Here is a 21,117-nt window from a genome sequence, read left to right as displayed (position 1 = left end):
TTTGATTTGATTTATTATTGTCACCTGTACTGAGATAAAGCAAATGGAATGTTGTTTATTGCAAGGGGAATGGAATATAAAAATTGGTCAATATTGATGCTGCCACACAGGACGTTGTTAAAACTACACTTGCAAAAGAATAGAATTACTTTGGAATCAGGAAATGGGAGGCAGGCTAGGGAGGGAAAAATCACCAGGAGGGGTCTGTATGTGGGGTGGAAGGAGGTATGTGTGGGGGTGTGTGTGTGTGTGTGTAGGGAGGGAGGGTGGATTGGCAGTGTAGGGGGAGGTGTGTGTGTGGGGTGGGGGTGTGTGTATGGGTTCAGTGTTGTGCTGGGTGGAGGGGGGTAGATTGGCAGAATGGGGGGGATGCGTGGGGTGTGTGGGTGGGTGGAGGGTGTGTGTGTTTGGGATGCGTGTGTGTGGATTGGCAGTTTGTAGGGAGGGGTGGTTGGGAGTGGGAATCGGGAGGAGTCTCTGGTTCGTAGTTTGGAGTCGGTGGATGTGGGCTGAATGAGGAAAGGCAGCTATCGTCTGACAGCTAACCAGATGGAATGTAGGTCTTGTGGCGGGGGAGGACTCCTCATCCCTCTGGCTCACACAGTATAACCTCTTGTACTCACTGCTCCCGTCTCCATTCCCATCCTGCTACCGGCTTCCTAGGGTCCTGAGATACACAGCCATTGACTGTTATATTAACATCAGGCTCCTGGCAGCACAGTGGGAACCTAATTGAAATATTATAATGAAGTCTCACATTTCCATCAGTTGAACTTATAATGTAGCTCACTTACATTTGTTAGAAGCGATATCCAATCATACACAGGGTGCATCCTCTGCAAACAAAAGGAATCCGTTCAAGTCTTGCAATTTTGGAAAATATCCCAGGAACTTGGGCAGCTTATCGTTCCCTCTTACTTTCTCCATGGCAACACCTCACTCAATCAGGCCCAACTTGCCAACCAATTAGCACCCTTTCCCTTTGTAGTATAAATTGTGATTGTTTTGAAATTTGGTATTCTTGTGTTTGTTCTGATGAGTGGAAGTTGGAAAAGTTTGGTAACATCTCTCTTTTCACCTGTGTCCATATTGTCGCACACCTGTCAACAAGTTCCACATTCTGCATCATAAAACAAAATCATGTCAGCAAAATTGAATAGCTTCAGAACCGATTAAAAATCCCTGGAGGAATCTGGCAAATGTCAGGGACATTTATTAATAAACTCCTTGCTTGATGACACCAGGCATCATTATTATGTAGCACTGCACCAAGTGTTGGTGTTAAAACAGCAGCAAGAGTGCAAACTGTGAGTGGGATCATATTCCTGGATTTTACATTTTTAATCACCAACATTCTCCCACTGGTTATGGGATATTAGCATCAGCCCTGTTGAGTTTGTGACAATAATAAAATAAGTTGTGAGCCATTTAGGTTTTGGAGATGGGGGAGATGTACTGGAATTGAATTCTATAATGGAGAGATTGAGGGCTTATTTGTCAAGAGATTTGCCAAAGTCTTGAGTGCGGGAAAATGTGCTGACATTTCAGATTGTGCCTTTGCTGTAATGTGAGAAACTCCCATTATAGCTCCGGTTCCACGGATTCATATTCCATTCTGGCTAACAGAAATCACTAATGCTTGTTCAGGGACCTGCTAGTGGCCTCTGGCTTATTAAACAATGGTACCACGCTTTGAGTTGCATGCTTGCGTTGTTGTTAAGAATGGTTTCTTTTGATGAGGAATTAGGAGTGGTTTATCAGCACGGGGATATAATTACATCCATCTCACCAACAACAGTTCAAACACTGATAGTAAACCTTCTAACATGGAACGTGTTTCTCCTACAAAATGCTTCTAATTGATGCCATTTTTGAAGAAACCTGAGATTGTCAGTTTCCTTCTCTTTTTATAGTTGATGTTCCACTTAGCAACAGTTGAATTGACAGGGAAAGTTATTAAGTTGTAATGAGGCATGTCATTAGCCCTGACGCTTAAATGCACTCGAGGTTCTGAATACTGATACTGTCTGTGACTGAAGCAGTTTCCTGCACAAGGAAATCGGGGGTTTTTTTTGCAGAGATTTGAGGTGATCTGGAATTCTGTGATTGGAATCTGGAAAGGTTCCAGATGTCCAGTTTGTCTTTTGTCAATGAAGCCAGGAATTCCATCTCAGCGGAGCTGCCTGATTTCTGTCCAGCTTCCCAGGGTAAATTTGCCAAAGTTCAGTCCTCCCACTGGGAGCTCAGTGTTGGCCAGGCTGGGCTGAGGGGAGCAGTGTGTGTGTGTGTCTGTGTGGAAAGATGAAACCATTGAAGGAGAAACATCCACAAACATTCGCAAATTGTCAAGTTCTTGAACTGGCTAAACCAGCATGCATCAAGACTCCACTCTTCCAGAATTAATCAACGCCTCCTGAGCTACCTGCACCAAGTTTCTGCAGCTATTCTGCCTCTTCTGGCAACACCAAACTTCTATTTCCATGGAGATAACCCCACAAATCTGCCAAAATCCTCTGAATATTTCACTGGGGCTGGGATTCCTGTTCTGATTAAGATAGACTTGTTTCTAGAGATTGAGCCTCTTCCTGCACAGTTCCAAATCCAGCTGGAGGCTGAGGCCTAAAGGGGGTAATGCTGACTGGGTTGGCCGCACTGTTGTATCTGAATTGGAAGATTCCAGGTTGAAGTCTTGCTCCTGGGATTGAGTAGGCTGGGTTGGTACTGAGGAAGCATCGCTGACAGAGCTCTGTCCTTTGGATGTGATGTCAGACTGAAGCCCCATTGCCCTGAGGGAGGATGTAAGAGATCTTAGCGCACTGTTTTGAAGGAGAGCAGGGAGTCCTCACGAGTGGACCTGACCAATATTTATTCCTCAATCAACACCACACAAACAGATGACGATTACCTCAGGGTTGTTTGTGGGAACTTGCTGTGCACAATCCCACTGCAAGTTTCCTACATGCCAATGATCACACTTCAAAAGGACTTTGTTGACAGTCAAACACTTTGGAACATCTGGTGGTCATGAAAGGTGCTATATAAATGCAAGTCTTTCTCTTTTTCTTTAAAATTTGATTAGTGTGACCGGACACCTTGAGCCCCAGAGAAGAATGACATTAGAACAAATAACCTAATGTTCCAATGATGGACTTAGAAAACAAATCAATGCGAGGTAGGGAGCTGAAGAAGTTTCCAGAAGGAATTAAAGCATAAAGACCATAGAGGTGAAATCATGACCACCAACACTGGAGTGAATTAAAACCAGCAATCTGTAAGAGACAGAAATGGAGGAGTGCAGATTTCTCAGAGGGATGTGGGACAAGAGGAAGTTACAGAAACTGGGAGTGTGAGGCCAGAGAAAGATTTGAAAACAAGAATTAGGGTTTTAATTGGAGGCATCGCTGGATTGGGTGTTAATGTACAAAAGGTCATGGCGAATGGGATTTTGTGGTAGTGGAATTTTGGAGTTTGACAATAGTTTTGCTGGGTGGCATGGTAGCACAGTGGGTTAGCACTGCTGCTTCACAGCTCCAGGCCTGGGTCACTGTCTGTGGGGAGTTTGCACATTCTCCTCGTGTCTGTGTGGGTTTCCTCCCACAGTCCAAAGATGTGCGGGTTAGGTTGATTGGCCATGCTAAGAAATTGCCTCTTAGTGTCCAGGGATGTGTAGGTTAGAGGGATTAGTGGGTATAATATGTAGGATATGGGGTTAGGGCCTGGGTGGGATTGTGTTCAGTGCAGACTCGATGGGCCGAAGGGCCTCTTTCTGCATGGTAGGATTCTATGATTCTAATATTTATTGTCACGTGTATTAATGTATAATGAAAAGTATTGTTTCTTGTGCGCTGTACAGACAAAGCATACTGTTCATAGAGAAGGAAACGAAGAGTGCAGAATGTAGTGTTACAGTCACAGCTAGAGTGTAGAGAAAGATCAACTTCCTGCGAGGTAGGTCCATTCAAAAGTCTGACAACAGCAGGGAAGAAGCTGTTCTTGAGTCAGTTGGTATGTAACCTCAGACTTCTGTATCTTTTTCCTGACAGAAGAAGGTAGAAAAGAGAATGTTTGGGGTGTGTGGTGTCCTTAATTATACTGGCTGCTTTTCTGAAGCAGCGGGAAGTGTAGACAGAGTCAATGGATGGGAGATTGGTTTGTACATAAGAACATAAGGGTTTGTGTGATGGACTGGGCTACATTCATGACCTTTTGTAGTTCCTTGCAGCCTTGGGCAGAGCAGGAGCCCATACCAAGCTGTGATACAACCAGAAAGAATGCTTTCTATGGGGCATCTGTAAAGGTTGATGAGCGTCATAGCTGACGTTGCAAATTTCCTCCGTCTTCTGAGAAAGTAGAGGCATTGGTGGGGCTTTCTTAGCTATAGTGTCAGCATGGGGGGGACCAGGACAGGTTGTTGGTGATCTGGACACCTAAAAACTTGAATCTCTCGACCCTTTCTATTTCATCCCTGTTGATGTAGACAGGGGCATGTTGTCCTTTACACTTCCTTATAAATTTCATGTGCTTGTTAAACATTACAGTCACGGAGCGAGAGAGCAATGTGAATATAACTCAGAGCTTGACTTCCCGATCTCAGCTGTATCATTGAGAAGGAACAGATTGAGGAGAAGATGTTGGTAAATTCTGATGTGACTATTTTTAATTCTGTATTCTCAGGCTCACCTGGTGGCTGCCTTTGAACAGAGTTTAAGTAACATGACTTCGCGGCTGCAGAATCTAACCATGACCGCAGAACAGAAGGTGAGTCTTTCTGGGCAACCTCAGCACTATGTAGTGACCATTAGATTGACCGTAACAAGTCAGCTGGAGTGTAACGGTCGGCGCAACATTGTGGGCCGAAGGGCCTGTTCTGCGCTGTAATGTTCTATGTTCTATGTTCTATGTAAGGTTTGACATTTTTAGCCCTGAAAGGTCTCTTTCCCTCACTTTAGTGATAACTGACTATCAACAAATGTCAGCTGTAGATTGAGAAAGGAAGTGTGGAAGTGCAGAGGAGGCCATTCGTCCCCACTATGTCTGAGCTAGCTCATTGCTAGAGCAATCCAAAACTCATCTCGGTTGTCCCAATTTTCACTGCTGAGGCGGGTGGCTCAGGTCAGGAAACCTCCCAACTTGCTGAACCTGCCTTTGGTAGAATGGGCCCCCTAATACCACAGTTACCAATTTGAGGGGGTGGGCAGTATGCCTGGGATCGATTCTGACCTGCTGACCCCGGAAACAGAGCACAGGGGACTTTGTCATTGGCTGAGTGCCAAGACAGGCTGATTAAATTGCCTGTCCCTGCTCGCTGGGGCTTCCACCCAGTTGTATTAATGGCTGTTAAGCCCTCTATCCTTCACCCCTCACGTCCCCTTAACACCCCACTCACTGCTTGTGCCACCTCCATGCCAACTCACGCCCACACCCATTCATACCCTTCCTGCTAAATCATGTGGTATATATTACACATAGAACAGAGTGCGGTACAGTGACATCACCAAACAGAAAATTCTGGAAAAACTTAGAATATCCAACAGCGTCCCTGGAGAGAGGAAAACAGAGTTAACATTTTGAGTCAGTGTGACTCTTCTTCAGAGAGAGTTTTCTGTTTTTATTTCACATTTTGAGCACCTGCAGTATTTTGCTTTTAGCTTAGCGATATAGGGAAATGGCAACGGTGGAACTTCTCAGATATATAAACACCCATTCACAAAACTCATTTTGAGAAAAGGAATCTTATAAAATGTCCATCAGACAGACCAATAATGCATCAATAACCACCTTCAAACACTTCATACCACATAATCTTGTGCTAATATACATTAACAAAAGAGATCACAGGAATAACTTATAACCATTTAAAGATGTCAATCAAGCAAAGTTAGCAGTTCTCTCCAGTTGTCAAAACAGATCTCTCCACTGATTTTTTTTTGTTATGAGTCTGGGCTCTCAGCAAGCAATCACAATGAGGCCACCCAGTTTCACACCTGCATTACAGCGTGAGTATTCTCAGAGCGTGAGTGTCTCCTGGACCGTTTGATTTGTATGTTATAATTTCCAGCAAAGATTTAAGTTAACCCATTTTATTTCTTGAACTATCCTCACTGCCAATAAGTCTTATCAAAGGTTCTAACTATTGAGAAGATGCAGGTGTGTGTTTCCTTTACTGACAACAGATTCTTATTTCCAGCTTTTTTTCAAGAATGAATTAAAATTCTTAAACTGCTCCTGATTGGATTTCAGATCCTGCAGTCCAGTGAAGCAGAGGCTTGACTGGGTAAATGTTGGCCGTGTTCTTGAGTGTGTATTTCTCACATGGATGATTCCAAATGTCTGTGTGGGGTGAGGGGGTATCTGGGAAAAGGAAACCCTCTATGACTGGAGCAAAACAGTTTCCCATTTCTCTGATGAACTGTTCCCTGTAGGAGTCGGAATTGACAGAGTTGAGAGAGACCATCGAGATGCTGAAGACTCAGAATTCTGCTGCTCAAGCTGCCATCCAGGGAGCGCTGAATGGCCCAGATCACATCAACAAAGGTACACACACCCTGAGAACGAGCCCACCTCGAGCCTGTCCCAGTTAGATCATGGGTTGATCTCTATCTCACGTCCATTTACCTGCTTCACTCCATCTTCCCTCCCATCCTAACTCTTACAAAGTGGAAATTGATTTTGCCCCCCCCTCCCTGAGAACAAACACCTAACCACTCAAAGAGGAGTACCTGGCCTCATCACCTGTTAAAGATATGTGAGAAATAGCACCATCGGCTCTTCAGCAACTTTTAATGGTTAAATCAAAATAACTCCCTGACACACTCTCAAAATTCAACAAGTCACATTTTATTTATCTAACTAACAGTGAACAATTCAAATAAACTATTCACAAACCGAATAAACCACCATTTAAATGGAATGCCGTTTGAATAACAACAATTCCCACTTTTTAATTTAAAAAAAATAGAATTTTAGTCACTCTCTAAATTACAACCAGGTTTGGCATCTTCTGGAATATTCTGAGCTTTCTCTGTTGATTCTTCTGACTGGAACTTCTGTCTTTTTTGGCACTTTTTTTTATCGAGATGGTGCTTTCTCTTGAGACATAAATGAGGCTGTTACTCTGGCAGGTGGCAGTCACTCTCTGCTTATTGTCCCACTGCCCTCTTCTTTTATACTGTGATGATAACCAACATCCCTCACAATAGGATTGTCTCAGGTTGTCAAAACCGTCAAATTCAAATCTAATAGGTTTCTGGTATCCTCATGCCTGATTTAATCTGGCTAAATTCAAAAGCCCGTTCTGATTCAAACTGGCTGAATTCAAAAAGTGTCAAAAGCTTGAAAGCCTGTTTCCAAGGCAACCCCTGCTGCATGGCCTTGTGATATAAATGTTTCATTCTGGGACCTCTGTATGCAGCTACATTTTGTTCAACTCTCTAAGCATGAAAAAGCACCATCTTTTAAAAGGACCATTTTACAATTTTAGCATTTTACAATTTTTAAAAATAATTTTACAGACACCAAATTCTAACATTCTGTTCCTCAATTTACAATTACTCAACTTTGCAACATTAACCTAGCAAAAAAAAACAACCAATCTCAGGCTTGGCAATTTCAACTGTTCCCAGTATTCCCAGCCTCCTGGAAAAGATGTTCCAGATTTCCATTGCATTTTGTGTGAGGAACTGAGACCTGATATTGGTCCTGGATGGCCTGGTTCCAGTTTGGAGATTAATAATCTTTGTTGCAGACATCCCCTACCAGAGGAAATGATTTCTCTGCCTCTCCCCAATTCACTATTTTAAACCCCTTGATCAGATTACCCCATCAACTTCTGAACTCAAGAATGTAATAGAATCATAGAATAGAATCATTGAATCCCAGCAGTGCAGAAGGAGGCCATTCGGCCCATCAAGCCTGTACTGACAACAATCCCACCCAGGCCTTATATACACAACCCCATGTGTTTAGCCTGTTAATCCCCCCAATACTAAGGGGCAGTTTAACATAGCTAGTCAACTTAACCCACACATCTTTGACGTGTGGGAGGAAACTGGAGCCCCCGGAGGAAACTCGTGTGGGAGAACACGCAAACTCTACACAGTCACCTGAGGCTGCAATTGAATCAGGGTCCCTGGCGCTGTGAGGCCGCAGTGTTAACATTTATATAACCTATTCCCATAACTCATTCCCTCTAATCCCCGGTATTTCTGAGGTGAATCTGTGAATCTCCAACATCCTCGGTACCAGTAACTACACCACTGAATCATTGAGCAGTCTGAAGCAGTCTCCCGCTTGGAGACTATTTTTATAAGCAGATAATTCAGCCAGAATTTTCGGATTCTTTTGGCAAGTTGTTGTGTCAGGCAGGAGGGCAGCTCGCTGGGTACCTGACCGACTTTCCCACCAAAATCCCACTCGGCAAACAGATGGAAGGGAGGGTAGAGACCCAAGAAGCCCTGCTGGTGGGCGGGGGGAGAGTGGGGGGTTGGGGGGAAAGGGGTGCTGAATCAGCAATCACCGCCCCTCAGCCTCCTCTTCTTCATAGACCTTGAAAATGGACATTACCAGGTATGTACTTAGGGACGTAGGAGCAGGAATAGGCCATTCAGCCCTTTTGTGCCTGCCCCACCATTCCGTAAGATCAGGGCTGATCTGGCTGTGGTCTCATCTCCACTTTCCTGTCTGCCGACAACCACCGCTTACCCCCCCCCGACCCCCCAACCCCACAACCCCTGCTCACTCCCTCCCACCACTGTGACCCCCTTGTCTATCCAAAATCTATGTAACTCTGCTTCGAATATATTCAAAAATCCAGCCTCCACTACCTTCTGGGGAGGAGAAGGCCACCCACCAGTGACCCCCTCATGACTTCCTGACAATGCTGATGACTTTCCCCCCCCCCCCTCCCCATTCCTTGCCCCTCAGTGTGTCACTGATGGAAACTCTCTGTCGTTGCTCAGGATATTAATCATTTATCTTGGTAGATATGCGGATCAGAAGACAGCATTCGTCAGACAGTGTTTCAAGTATCAACAGCGCGACCAGCCATTCGAGTATCGGCAGCGCGAATGATATTGATTCCAAGAAAAAGAAGAAGAAACAGAGTTGGGTAAGTTTAATCCTTTTCAGAGTGAGTTTGTTGGCAATAAAAGGTTTGGTTCTGCATCTGTTTGAAGAACTTTCCAAATTAATAAGCTGAAATTCTGACAAAATAAATTCTCAAATTATCAGTTTGTTCAAAAAGACAAATCTGTATCAGATTGACAAAGAGCAAGTGAAACATATTTGCTTTGAATACTTTTTGTTCACCTCCCTGTGGCCAGGAGTTCATTTTGATATTGTTAATGTGGCATCAAAAATCAACCAAAGTTGGTCATAGCCAATTGACACTCATTCCAATGGACAACCTTCTAACTGTAATTATTCTGAATAATTGTAACTTTGACAGATTTCCTTCCCTAAAGGACATTAGTGAACCAGCTGGGCTTTTACAACAATGGTTTCATGGTCATCAGTAGACTTTTAATTCCAGATTTTTATTTCACAATCTGCTGTGGTGGGATTTGAACCTGGGTCCCCAGAGCATTGCCTTGGGACTCTGGAATACTGGTCCAGTGACACTACCCCCTATGCCACCACCTCCTGAAGGATATATTACAAAAGCCTAATAGTTATTGTAGAAACCCATATTCCCATAGTATCTGTCCTGACATTAGAATGTTCTGGAATGCTGCTCCGTCGATGGAGTATTTTCTGATGTGTAACGTAGGGAGCAGTCTGGTCCACCAATGGATCACTGACCCTCGAGATCACATGGGCTGGATGTACTGCGTCCTGGCCACCAGCCCACATTAACACTAGCCAATGGTTTTCCAGCCTCCTATCCTCCATCCATTGAGCTCACTGCGATTCACCAGTGTTGTGGGAAGCGTGTGTTGGGTGATCCACCCTCCAAGGAACAATTTGAACCCTTTGGTGGACAATTGCCGAGGGGCAGACGTCCCCCGTCTGCAGTCTATTTGTGGCCAATCAGCTGTTAAACGGGTGCAAGGCAGTGGCTCCTATCCTGGAATGAGACTTTAGGCAGGGGAGTGAGGATCACAGCTCGCTGTCAAACCCAGCCACATCACCTTCAATTCAAAAGCAGAAAGTTGTCAGGTTGAATTCAATGAATCTGGCAACGGGCGGCTGCAACATCAGCAAAGGCAATTGTGAGTGTTGCTGCAGTATTGATCAATTCGTACATGTCCTCCAGCAATGCGGGTGGGAGGTGTTGCTGTGCTATCCCTCTCTGATGTGTAGGTGACTGAGCTGTCACACAGTGGGTGGTTGATTCTCGATGCTGTCTGTAGCAGCTTCACAAAACGTTCGGTTTCTGTGCTTCCACCAGCCTTTCAGACGGTGCATTCCAGATCATCAGAATTCTCCACTTATAAAGAGCACCCCTTCACCCTCACCCCTCCCAATTCTTTCGCTGTTTAATTTATATCCTGTGGTTATCAAACTGCCTTTTTAGTGAGAACGCCTTCTCCTTATTTACTCAGTCTAGACTCTATGGGGCGGGATCCTCTGGCCTCGCTTGTCCCAAAACCGTAAAATCCTGTCCGAGATCAACAGGCCTTTCCATGATCCACCCCTCGCCTGATCTGATTCCCATGGCAGGCCGGACGGGAAAATTTGACCCATTAAATGACCATCATAACAAAGGAGCAGAATTAGGCCACTCGGCCTATCAGGTCTGCTCCGCCATTCAATCATGGCTGATGTTTTCCTTATCCCCATCCTCCTGCCTTTTCCCCATAACCCCTGATTCCCTTATTAATCAGGAACCTATCTATCTCTATCTTAAAGACATTCAGTGACCCGGCCTCCACAGCCTTCTGCGGCAAAGACTTCCACAGATTCCCCACTCTCTGGCTGAAGAAATTCCTCCTCATCTCTGTTTTAAAAGATCATCTCTTTAGCCTGAGGTTGTGCGCTCTGCTTCTAGTTTTTCCAACTAGTGGAAATATCTTCTCCACGTCCACTCTATCCAGGGCCTCGCAGTATCCTGTAAGTTTCAATAAGATTCCCCCCTCATCCTTCTAAACTCCATCGAGTACAGGCTCAGACCCTCAACCATAGTGATTTGATCATTTCTGTTAAGTTGCCTAACCCATGCTCTGTAAACTCCAATATTGCTTCCTTGCTGTTATACTCCACACCAGAATGGATAAAAAAGCAAGTGTCCCTTCTTAACTACAGAAGGTATCCAGCTAGTCCCACCTTCTCTGCAATAACTCCTCAATCCTGGAAATGAGTCGAGTCCTAGAAAGCACAGACATGGTGATGGGGCTGCAGGAGGTGAGAGAGGTAAAGGGTTAGGCATCTTTGTGATTTGATTTGATTTATTACTGTTGCATGTATTAGTATACAGTGAAAAGTATTGTTTCTTGTGCGCTATACAGACAAAGCATACCATTCATAGTTTAAAGCTTATTTATTAGGGTCACAAACAGGCTTACATTAACACTACAATGAAGTTACTGTGAAAATCCCCTAGTCACTACACTCCAGCGCCTGTTTGGGTACACTGAGGGACAATTTAGCACGGCTAATGTATCGAACCAGCATGTGGGAGGAAACCGGAGCACCCGGAGGAAACCTATGCAGACACAGAGAGAACGTGCAGACTCCATACAGACAGTGATCCAAACCAGGAATCGAACCCGGGTCCCTGGTGCTATGAGGCAGCAGTGCTAACCACTGTGTCATCGTGTCACCCACAGAGAAAGAAAGGAGAAAGCGCAAAATGTAGAGTTACAGTAATAGCTAAGGTGTAGAAAAAGATCAGCTCAGTGCAAGATTGTCCGTTCAAAAGTCTGATGACAGCAGGGAAGAAGCTGTTCTTGAGTCAGTTGGTACAAAAGACCTCAGACTTGAGTATCTTTGTGAGACCAGCATTGTGCCACAAAAGCACAGATAAAGGAATTGGTGAGGAGGTTTGAGTAGATAGCTCCACTGGAAGGGCTAGAACTGAAACAAGCACAGTGGGCTGAACGACCTTCCTTTCTGGAATATTGTAGCTGTGTCTAGAGGACATTTGCAGATTAGGTCTGAGAGAAATTATATAAAGAATGATTTCTCTAAGGTAGAATGATGCACATATAACGATTCCCTTTGCTGTTAAATTGGTGCAGTTAATCTCTCCCTGAAAACTCTTTGATATCAGATCCTGTACACTTGCTACAGTGATCAATAACTTTTCTTTTTTTTAAATTTTAAGATTCTTTTTATCGTCTGACCTTTAACTCCTCCTCTTTCTGTTATAAATGTAAGCTGAGCAGTAAACAAGGTGAATATACAGCACACTGAGCTTATTATGTTTAAGAAGTGTTACCCAGCGGCCTGCCTTCCCCACAGTCCACCAGTAACATTGCTTCACTGACTGGACCAATGGCTTCTCTTCCTTTGTGTTGGCTGCTGTCTAGACCAATCCTCTACCTCCCAGTCTGCTCCTATTGGCTGCCTGGAGCTGAGGGGTCTGGTTGGCCGGTTTCGATACAAGTCCAGCTCTGCTCCAATTGCAGTGCGCGCATCCCCACTTATCCCCACCAATTAAAAACCCACCTTTACAATAGGCAGATAACAACAACCAATCACCAGTAGCCAATTCTGAATTCCCGCTCGGAGCAAGTGAAGTTTATTTGGAGCAGAAACCTCGAACCTCCTCATTATTCCGTATCCGATTAAGACCATAAGACATAGGAGCAGAATTAGGCCACTCGGCCCATCGCGTCTACTCCACCATCCAATCATGGCTGATATCTTTCTCATCCCCATTCTCCTGCCTTTTCCCCATAACCCCTTTTTAATCAAGAACCTATATATCTGTTAAGATGCACTGGAAACAAAAACATGAATAAAAACAGGAAAAATGGCATGAAAACTCCACTGTTTAGCAATATCTTTGGAGAGAGTTGATGACCTGGATTTCCATACTTGAGATGGGGAGGGGGAGTTGGGAAAATCCCCAGCCTGGCCCTGCCGACCACGGGGGAAAGTGCCCAACAAGATGGGATCTTCACTGGCCGGAGAGTGGGATGGGGGGGCTGTGTATCGGGCCAGCCCATCCAGGAAGATGTGTGGAGGCAGCCAAGGGGCTGTTGGATGCAGAGGCGAGCTGTTTAAAAAGGTCCACCTCGGTGTCTTAGCACTTTGTCCCACTGGGAAGAACACATAGAACATCTAGGCCTCACCCATTCCCCATCCACTTACCCCCAGGCCCCTCATGCCCCCTAAGCCTGGCTTTACCCTTCCACTCACCCCCTATGCCCCCTCATGTCTCCTATCCAAAATTCTGGCACTTCCATGCCCATTGATCCGCTGCACACATTCTAGAACCAATGAACAACACAATGTAAAGTAGAATGTATAAAAAAACTTTGAAAAAACTTAATCCTTTGATTACTTTCCCTGAGATGCACGTTTATTCTAATAGGTGCCTGGTTCTCAGCCAAGCATAATAAGTTTACTCATTATATACACCTAGCTGAAAACCCAGGCATTTATTAGAATAACAGAACTCTTGCTTCTTAAAGAAAACATTGTTTGATTGGCAGATCAGACTTTCTGATCTTTGTGGTCAATTTCACAATGTTTGTTGACGTAAGTAAGTGGTTTTAAGTATTTGTGGTTTGTGGATTCTGAAACCTCAAAGGGCATGAATGATTAACACTTTTGCTAGCTTGTCCTGATGTTACCTTAAGCATAGGGAAAGTAATCAAACAGTCACTTTTTTTTGCACACCCCATTTTACACAGTGGTGTAATAGGGTTCTCTTTTGGTTACACAGTGATGTTCATTGGTTCTATCAAGTGTACAGTATGTCAACGTGCATGAATCAGCTTGGCATGAAGACATTAGGTGCCACGAGGAAGGTGGAAGTGCAGAGTTTGGCATAGGGACATAAGGGGCAACAGTTGGATTTTTAAAAGATCCTTCATGCACACAAAGATCCACGACTCCGCTAAAGGGCCATAACCCATCAACTTTAAAAACCTGGCCAGACTCCATCATGAGAATTGAAAAGGGATAGGAGTTACCCATCTCTGCACTGGGATTGGCCAGGTCATGAGCCCTAGGTGTGGGCTTCTGACGGAAACCAGTCCCCTTTCAGGGCACTCCCAAAAATCACTTAATCTGGGCATGGGGTTGGGAATCCCAGAAATGGACTTGGTGAGAATCCAGTATCCAGTATGCTGCCTCACAGTGCCAGGGAGCAGGGTTCAATTCTCACTTAGGTCACTGCCTGTGTGGATTCTGCACATTCTCCTCATGTCTGCGTGGGTTTCCTCCGGGTGCTCTGGTTCCCTTTCACATTCCAAAGGTGTGTCGTTTAGGTGGATTGGCCATGCTAAATTACCCTTAGTATCCCAAGATGTGTGGGTTAGGGGGTTTAGCAATAAGTGGAGTTACAAGGGATGGGGTGGGCGCGGGTAAGATAGTCTGCCAAACAATAGGGCAGACTCGATGGGCCAAATGGCCTCCTTCTGCACTGTAGAGATATGATGATTCTTTGCATCAATCTTGAATGTGATAGGCCTGCTACAGAGGAACAAACTATTGCTATTGGTGGGGAAATCGAGACAATAATTATATGATTAAAGTAGACCATATCAGAGCTGCTCTTACACGCAACTTGCAACAAAGTTAAATGAGTTAGTGCTTGAATCTTTAGCTGTGACATTGTGAATCAGGTTGTAAACTGATGCTCCTCACTCGATGTGCTGTCAGTGAAGTATTGCTTGGTTTTCTAAAGGAAATCATTTCATTTAAAGTGAGTGTGTGTTAACAATAGATGTCCTGACCAAGACTCACTGTCGGAACTACTCTAACAGGAATGTACAATTGAGCAATGGTCAACGCTTTGGGACTAGTTCAGACGTTCTCACACAAAATGGTGGGGTTGTGCAAGTCTCGCTAGGTTCCATGATAAATAGCAGAAGTTTGCTCAGTAAAGCTGTAATAACTATCCTCTCGCTCCCTGATTAACTGGTAAATATTAACAGTCGTATACTCAATGGTTCCAAACTGTGCAGTGTGCTGAATTCATTCCAAGGTGCCAAACAAAGACCATTTAGCCCATTGAGTTCCAGCTGGCTGTCAAACTATCCAATCATTCCCATTCCTGCTCTATCTGCTCTACAAGTGATGATCGAATTTCTTGTTGAAATCATTAATCATCTCTGCTGCCACCATCCTCGCTGTGTGAAATAGAGTGTTCTTCTTCACATCCCCTCTGCATCTATTGCCCAAACTCTCAAATGCTGTTGATGTTAAAGGATAAACTCTGTTCTTTCTGATGTAAAATGACTCTTCGGCTGAAATTTAAACGTTTCTCACGAGATCACATTTTTTCTATTTGCTATCGGGGATACCCTTCACCCAGCCCTCAAACTCGCAATAGACACTGTGGCTGGGACTTTGTGATTTCGCCTGAGCGAGGCTGTAAAATCCTGCCCGAGGACAACACAGATTTCCATCGCTCTCCCCGATTCCCCAGTCGGTGAGGGAGTAGGGTTTGGGCCGGTGTGTTCGGGACAATCAGTTACTCTCTTACCCAACGTCTTACTGGTGCTGGAGGGGGGGGGGGCGACTTCATCAGTGGGATCAATGCCACCCCTTCATCCAACAGTGTCCCCAATATTACTGCTATTCCTCGAAACTACATTCAGCACTTGAGACAAACCCTCTGTTTCAGATGATGTAGTTCGCCCCATGTAATTATATGTTTTGCCTTTATAAATTACAAACCACAAAATGATAGCTTTGGAAAAACTGAACACATTGTAAAACGTTGGCCAATTGCATTTTGTTGCCTCTGTGTAAGAGTGATGATCATTGAGATGACTCTGAGGCACTGTAGTGTTAAATTAAGTGTTTGAAAGTGTCAGGAAGAAATGTTTGCACACACATTAATGAAGGACGTTCTTCAGCTTTTGACGTTTTCCATTCCAGTTGAGGAGCTCGTTCAAGCAAGCGTTTGGTAAAAAGAAATCATCAAAACCCAATCTCTCGCACTCAGACATTGAAGAAATTACAGATTCCTCATTACCCGTGTCCCCCAAATCGCTGCAGGATTCAACAGATTCTGGATCTCTGAAACCATCCCAGTCAACATCCGCGTAAGTGTTCAGCGAGGTCGTGTGTGCAAAATAAATCTGTGATTCAAATCTCCCCAATAGGGTTTGCAAATACCCCCAGCATCCGAGTAAACATGTTCCTCCTACTGCCCTCTGCTGTGATGGGGGAGGAGGGTGAGGGGGGTCTTGGATAGGGGTTACTAACTCCCCAGAGCAACCCTGGGATCCTCAGCAATCGAGACATTGGGCAGAATTTAATGCCCCTCCCTTCACCACGGGCAATGAGTTTGGTGTGGGGTGAGGGGGGGCGGGGGGGCACTTTCTTCTGCAAGAGGGTGCTGGAGGGTGGGGGGGGTTGGGGGGCAGTCCTGCCACCCTCCTGTCTCCACCCTGATGAAGTCAGGGTTGGGAAGGCTTGTGGATGACCTGCCGTGTGGGTGAATAGTGGTGGTGGTCGGGGAGGGGTGGGGACTCACCATTGGGAAGCCCAACAAGCAGATCCTTTCAGAGTCTGCAGTGGGATGGGGCAGCTGGGGAGGGAGATGGTCACTCACGCAAAGGGAGGGGGTGGGACCTGCTGAAAATGACCCACCCCCAGCCATTGCTATCAAACCCTCCTCCTCCTTCTCACTATGCCTTGGCCCTCAACAACCTGAAGCCTCTCCCATTCACTAGGCTGATGCCGGAGTTGAGGGGATTGAGCTATGAGGAGAGGCTGAATAAACTAGGCTTGTACTCGTTAGAGTTTAGAAGAATGAGGGGAGATCTCATTGAGACGTATAAGATGATGAATGGGATGGATAGGATAGAGGTGGAGAGACTCTTCCTGCTCAGAAAGGATAGTAGGACTAGGGGGCACAGCCTCAAGATAAAGGGGGGGCGGTTTAGAACAGAGTTGAGGAGGAACTTCTTCACTCAAAGGGTGGTGAATCTCTGGAATTCTCTGCCCGTTGAAGTGGTTGAGGCTTCCTCACTAAATATATTTAAGACGCGGGTAGATAGGTTTTTGGTAGGCAAGGGGATTAAGGGTTATGGGGAGAAAGCGGGAATGTGGAACTGAGCCACGACAGATCAGCCATGATCTTATTGAATGGCGGGGCAGGCTCGAAGGGCTAGTTGGCCTACTCCTGCTCCTATTTCTTATGTTATTAAGGGTCATAGTTGAAGATAAGAGGTAAACCTTTTAGAATTGAGGTGAGGAGAAATTTCTTCATTGAGAGGGTGATGAATGTGTGGAATTCACTACCTCAGAATGTAGTCGAGGCCAAAACATTGTATGATTTCAAGAAGAAATTAGATAGAACTCTTGGGCAAAAGGGACCAAGGGATAGTGGGAGGAAGGGATACTGAATTCGATGATCAGCCATGACCATAATGAATGGCAGAGCAGACTCAAAGGGCTGAATGGCCTACTCTTGCTTCTAGTTTCTATGTTTCATTCAAACTCGCTTCTGATTGGCCAGCAAGTCTCGGAGGGGGTGGGGTTTCCTGGGGAGACCCATCGCTAATCATTTACATACCCGCTGAGTGATTTATTCAGGGGGTTTCATCAAAGGAGGTGACGCAGGGAGTCCCCCATCAACTCAGTAACCAGCAGGCGGGACCCCTTTCCCTTGTATTAAATAACACTCGAGCAAGAATCTCAATGTAGAGGGAGAGATGGGGAGGGGGCGAGTGGGGTGGGGTGGGTGGGAGAAAGGCCAAAGTTGAAATTATCCAATCAGATGGTGAGGGAGAGACCAGTTTGCTTTCCAATTGGGATGACAAATTGAGGGATTGGATTGGGTGGTCATGTGACAACTCCTCCGGGCATAAATCCCATGGAGCTGGGAACTCATAGCGTGAATAGATGCTCACCTGTCCCATCTGTCCAGAACACCACAACACACGTGCAGGGAAACCTCACACACTGCTTGCTGCAGGAAAATGCACCCCAACCAGTCCCTGGCTTCATTCCGGCTCCCCTCCTGTACAGCCACTCTTGTTGTCCAGGTGAACTCAGCAGCCAATTAATGCACAGCAAGCTCCCAGAAACAACACTGAGCTTCCCAGCCAGTTATTCCATTGCTGTTGGCTGTAGCTGCTGTTGTCATGATGTTGGGAAGACTCTCTGCTTCTCCTTAAATTGTGGCCATGAAACCTTTTACATCCAACTGAAGAGAAGATGGAGCTTTGGTTTACTGTGTAAGATACTGTGACTGTGCAGCTCTCCTGTGGCACTGCACTGGGTGTTCCGCTCAGGCTGTTTGCTCAGGTTTCTGTGGTGGGATTTGGGCCCATGGCTGGCATGGAGAGCTTTGCTAATGGTGTCACACTTCAGTGTTGACCCATTCTGATCCTGTCGCCTGGTGTCGAGATGTAAATGTTGAGTAGGAAGGAATGATTGACATGTTTGGGGTTAAAGTTGATTTTAGAATGGAACTGCATATGTCACCAAATCCTACATTAAAGATGGATAGAATGTATTGGTTGGAGATTGAGGTGAAAAACTGGTAAAGGTGTCACCCTTCTAATAGAAAACATCCAATTTCTTGCACAGCTAGCTGTTTGGGAACTCATTCCCCCACTCCAGGGACTTGGGCAGATAATTGACATGTCAGCACGGTGGCACAGTGGTTAGCACTGCTGCCTTGCAGTGCCTGGGACCCGGGTTCAATTCCGGCCTCAGGTCACTGTCTGTGTGGAGTTTGTACATTGTCCCCATGTCTGTGTGGGTCTCCTCTGGGTGTTCCGGTTTCCTCCCAAATTCCAAAAATGTGTGAGTTAGGTGGATTGGCCATGCTAAATTACCCCTTAATGTCAGGGGGATTAACAGGGTTAAATACATGGGGTTACAGAGTTAGGGTGGGATTATTGTCAGTGCAGACTCGATGGGTTGAATAGCCTCCTTCTGTGGGATTCTATGATTCTCTGTCAGTGCGGTAGTGATGGGAGTGCCGTGTTAATGTGGGGGGTCCTCTTTCAGATGAGACCCGGTCCCTCGGGTGAACGCCAAGAGTTTCTTTAAGAAGAGTCAGGGTGGGATAGGGATTAGTTTTCCCGGGAGTTTAGAAGGATGAGGGGGGATCTTATAGAGACGTATAAGGTAATGAAGGGGATGGATAGGATAGAGGTAGAGAGATTCTTCCCGCTTAGGAAGGATAGGAGGACTAGAGGGCACAGCCTCAAGATAAGGTGGGGGGGGGGGGGGGGGGCGCAGTTTAGATCAGAGTTGAGGAGGAACTTCTTCACTCAAAGGGTGGTGAATCTCTGGAATTCTCTGCCTGTTGAAGTGGTGGAGGCTGCCTCGCTAAATATATTTAAGTCACGGGTAGATAGGTTTTTGACAGACAAGGGAATTAAGGATTATGGGAGAAAGTGGGAAAGTGGAACTGATCCACTTCAGATCAGCCATGATCTTATTGAATGGCGGGGCAGGCTCGAAGGACTAGATGGCCGACTCCTGCTCCTATTTCTTATGTTATGTCTTGGTCAACCTTTATCTGGAAACCAACAAGACTAAAACTGCTCATTTACCTCATTGTTGTTTGTGAAGTCTTGCTGTGTTTAACCATTTTCCCAACTAAACAAAACCATCAAGAAAGGATTTCTGTTACTGTGCACCACCTCGGAATATTCTAAAGTACTTCACAGGAAACACTCAGAGAATGGTGAAAGATGGTTACTGTAGTAGGGAATTCTATTGCAGTGGCTGGGATTACTTTAGAAAATTCTAAAAAGCAACTTTGTTAAGTAAACTCTTGCAAATGTAAATGAAACTTAGTCTTTAAAGCGTAATAAAGTTTTATTTTTAAATATAGTTTTATCAAAATATAGAGAATACAAAACAAAAAACATACAATAGCAAAACAGAATCTTCGACTGAATGAGAGATCCAAGTGTGCTTCATGGCGCAAATGCACCACTGAGCTTTCTCCGCAGATCTCCGTTTTCAGAGCAGAAACTTGGTCAATTTAACAGTTTGGTGATCTCAATTATCTCCAAACACTCCCAAGTAATTAATTTAATAATCAACATGTCAATTTATTTTTGATAATTTTGATGCTGAAATTATAATCTGACACTTAAAATGTTGATCTGTTATTCGTCTGTCCATCTTATGGAAGTTCTCTCCCAAAAATGGCTTCTTACGATTTAGCATGTCTCTAACCAGTTTAAACTGGTCAAATGAAGCGCCTTATCTTTTGGCATTATCCCCTGGCCTGGGTATACATGGGTAAATTAGTAAAGTTTCCAGACCATGTAATAGAATGGAGAAGGGGGCAGGAATCGAACCTCAGGCAGACCAAAATAAGGTGACAGTATGAGAAGGGAGGTGGTCAATGCAGGACAGAGGGTGTTGTACCTAAATACGCCCAGTATACGGAACAAGGTAAATGAGTTTGTTGTGGGTATCACAGAGACGTGTCTGCAACGGGATCAGGGCTGGGATCTAAATATCCAAGGATATGTGTCTGATCGGAAGGACAGGGAGATGGGCAAAGGGGACAGTGTTGCATTGTTAGTAAGGAATGAAGTTAAATCGATAGCAAGAAGTGATATAGGACCATGGTGAACCTTATCAAACGCCTTACTAAAATCCATATACACCACGTCCACTGCCTTACCCCCATCCACCTCTTTGGTCACTTTCTCAAAAAACTCAATAAGGTTAGTAAGGCACGACCTACCCGCTACAAAACCATGCTGACTATCTCCAATCAATTCATTACTCTCCAAATAACTATAAATCCTATCCCTAATAATTTTTTCTAAAACCTTGCCCACAACAGAAGTGAGACTCACCGGTCTATAATTCCCGGGGAAGTCTCTGTTCCCCTTCTTAAACAATGGGACAATATTCGCTATCCTCCAATCTTCCGGTACTATACCAGAGGCCAACGACGACCTGAAGATCAGAGCTAGAGGCTCTGCAATCACTTCTCTTGCCTCCCAGAGAATCCTAGGGTAAATCCCATCCGGACCAGGGGACTTATCTATTTTCAAACCCTCAAGA

At 45.0% G+C, this 21,117-nt stretch overlaps 1 protein-coding gene across 2 annotated transcripts in view; it reads left to right on the top strand.

Annotated features, from left to right (window-relative positions):
* Positions 1 to 21,117, top strand: part of nav3 (neuron navigator 3) — a 360,827-nt gene that overhangs the window by 306,301 nt on the left and 33,409 nt on the right. For both annotated transcript variants that reach the window (XM_080191445.1, XM_080191444.1), the window contains exons 24-27: positions 4,675 to 4,758; positions 6,423 to 6,534; positions 8,982 to 9,106; positions 15,997 to 16,163. In XM_080191445.1, the coding sequence (XP_080047571.1) occupies positions 4,675 to 4,758; positions 6,423 to 6,534; positions 8,982 to 9,106; positions 15,997 to 16,163 (488 nt within the window). The remainder of the gene's footprint in view (positions 1 to 4,674; positions 4,759 to 6,422; positions 6,535 to 8,981; positions 9,107 to 15,996; positions 16,164 to 21,117) is intronic.

Source organism: Carcharhinus amblyrhynchos, chromosome 6 (assembly GCF_965287045.1).
Source record: "Carcharhinus amblyrhynchos chromosome 6, sCarAmb.v2.hapA, whole genome shotgun sequence".
Classification (NCBI taxonomy): domain Eukaryota; kingdom Metazoa; phylum Chordata; class Chondrichthyes; order Carcharhiniformes; family Carcharhinidae; genus Carcharhinus; species Carcharhinus amblyrhynchos.
Note: the sequence above shows the minus strand (reverse complement) of the source record. Positions and strands in the feature narration are given on the sequence as shown.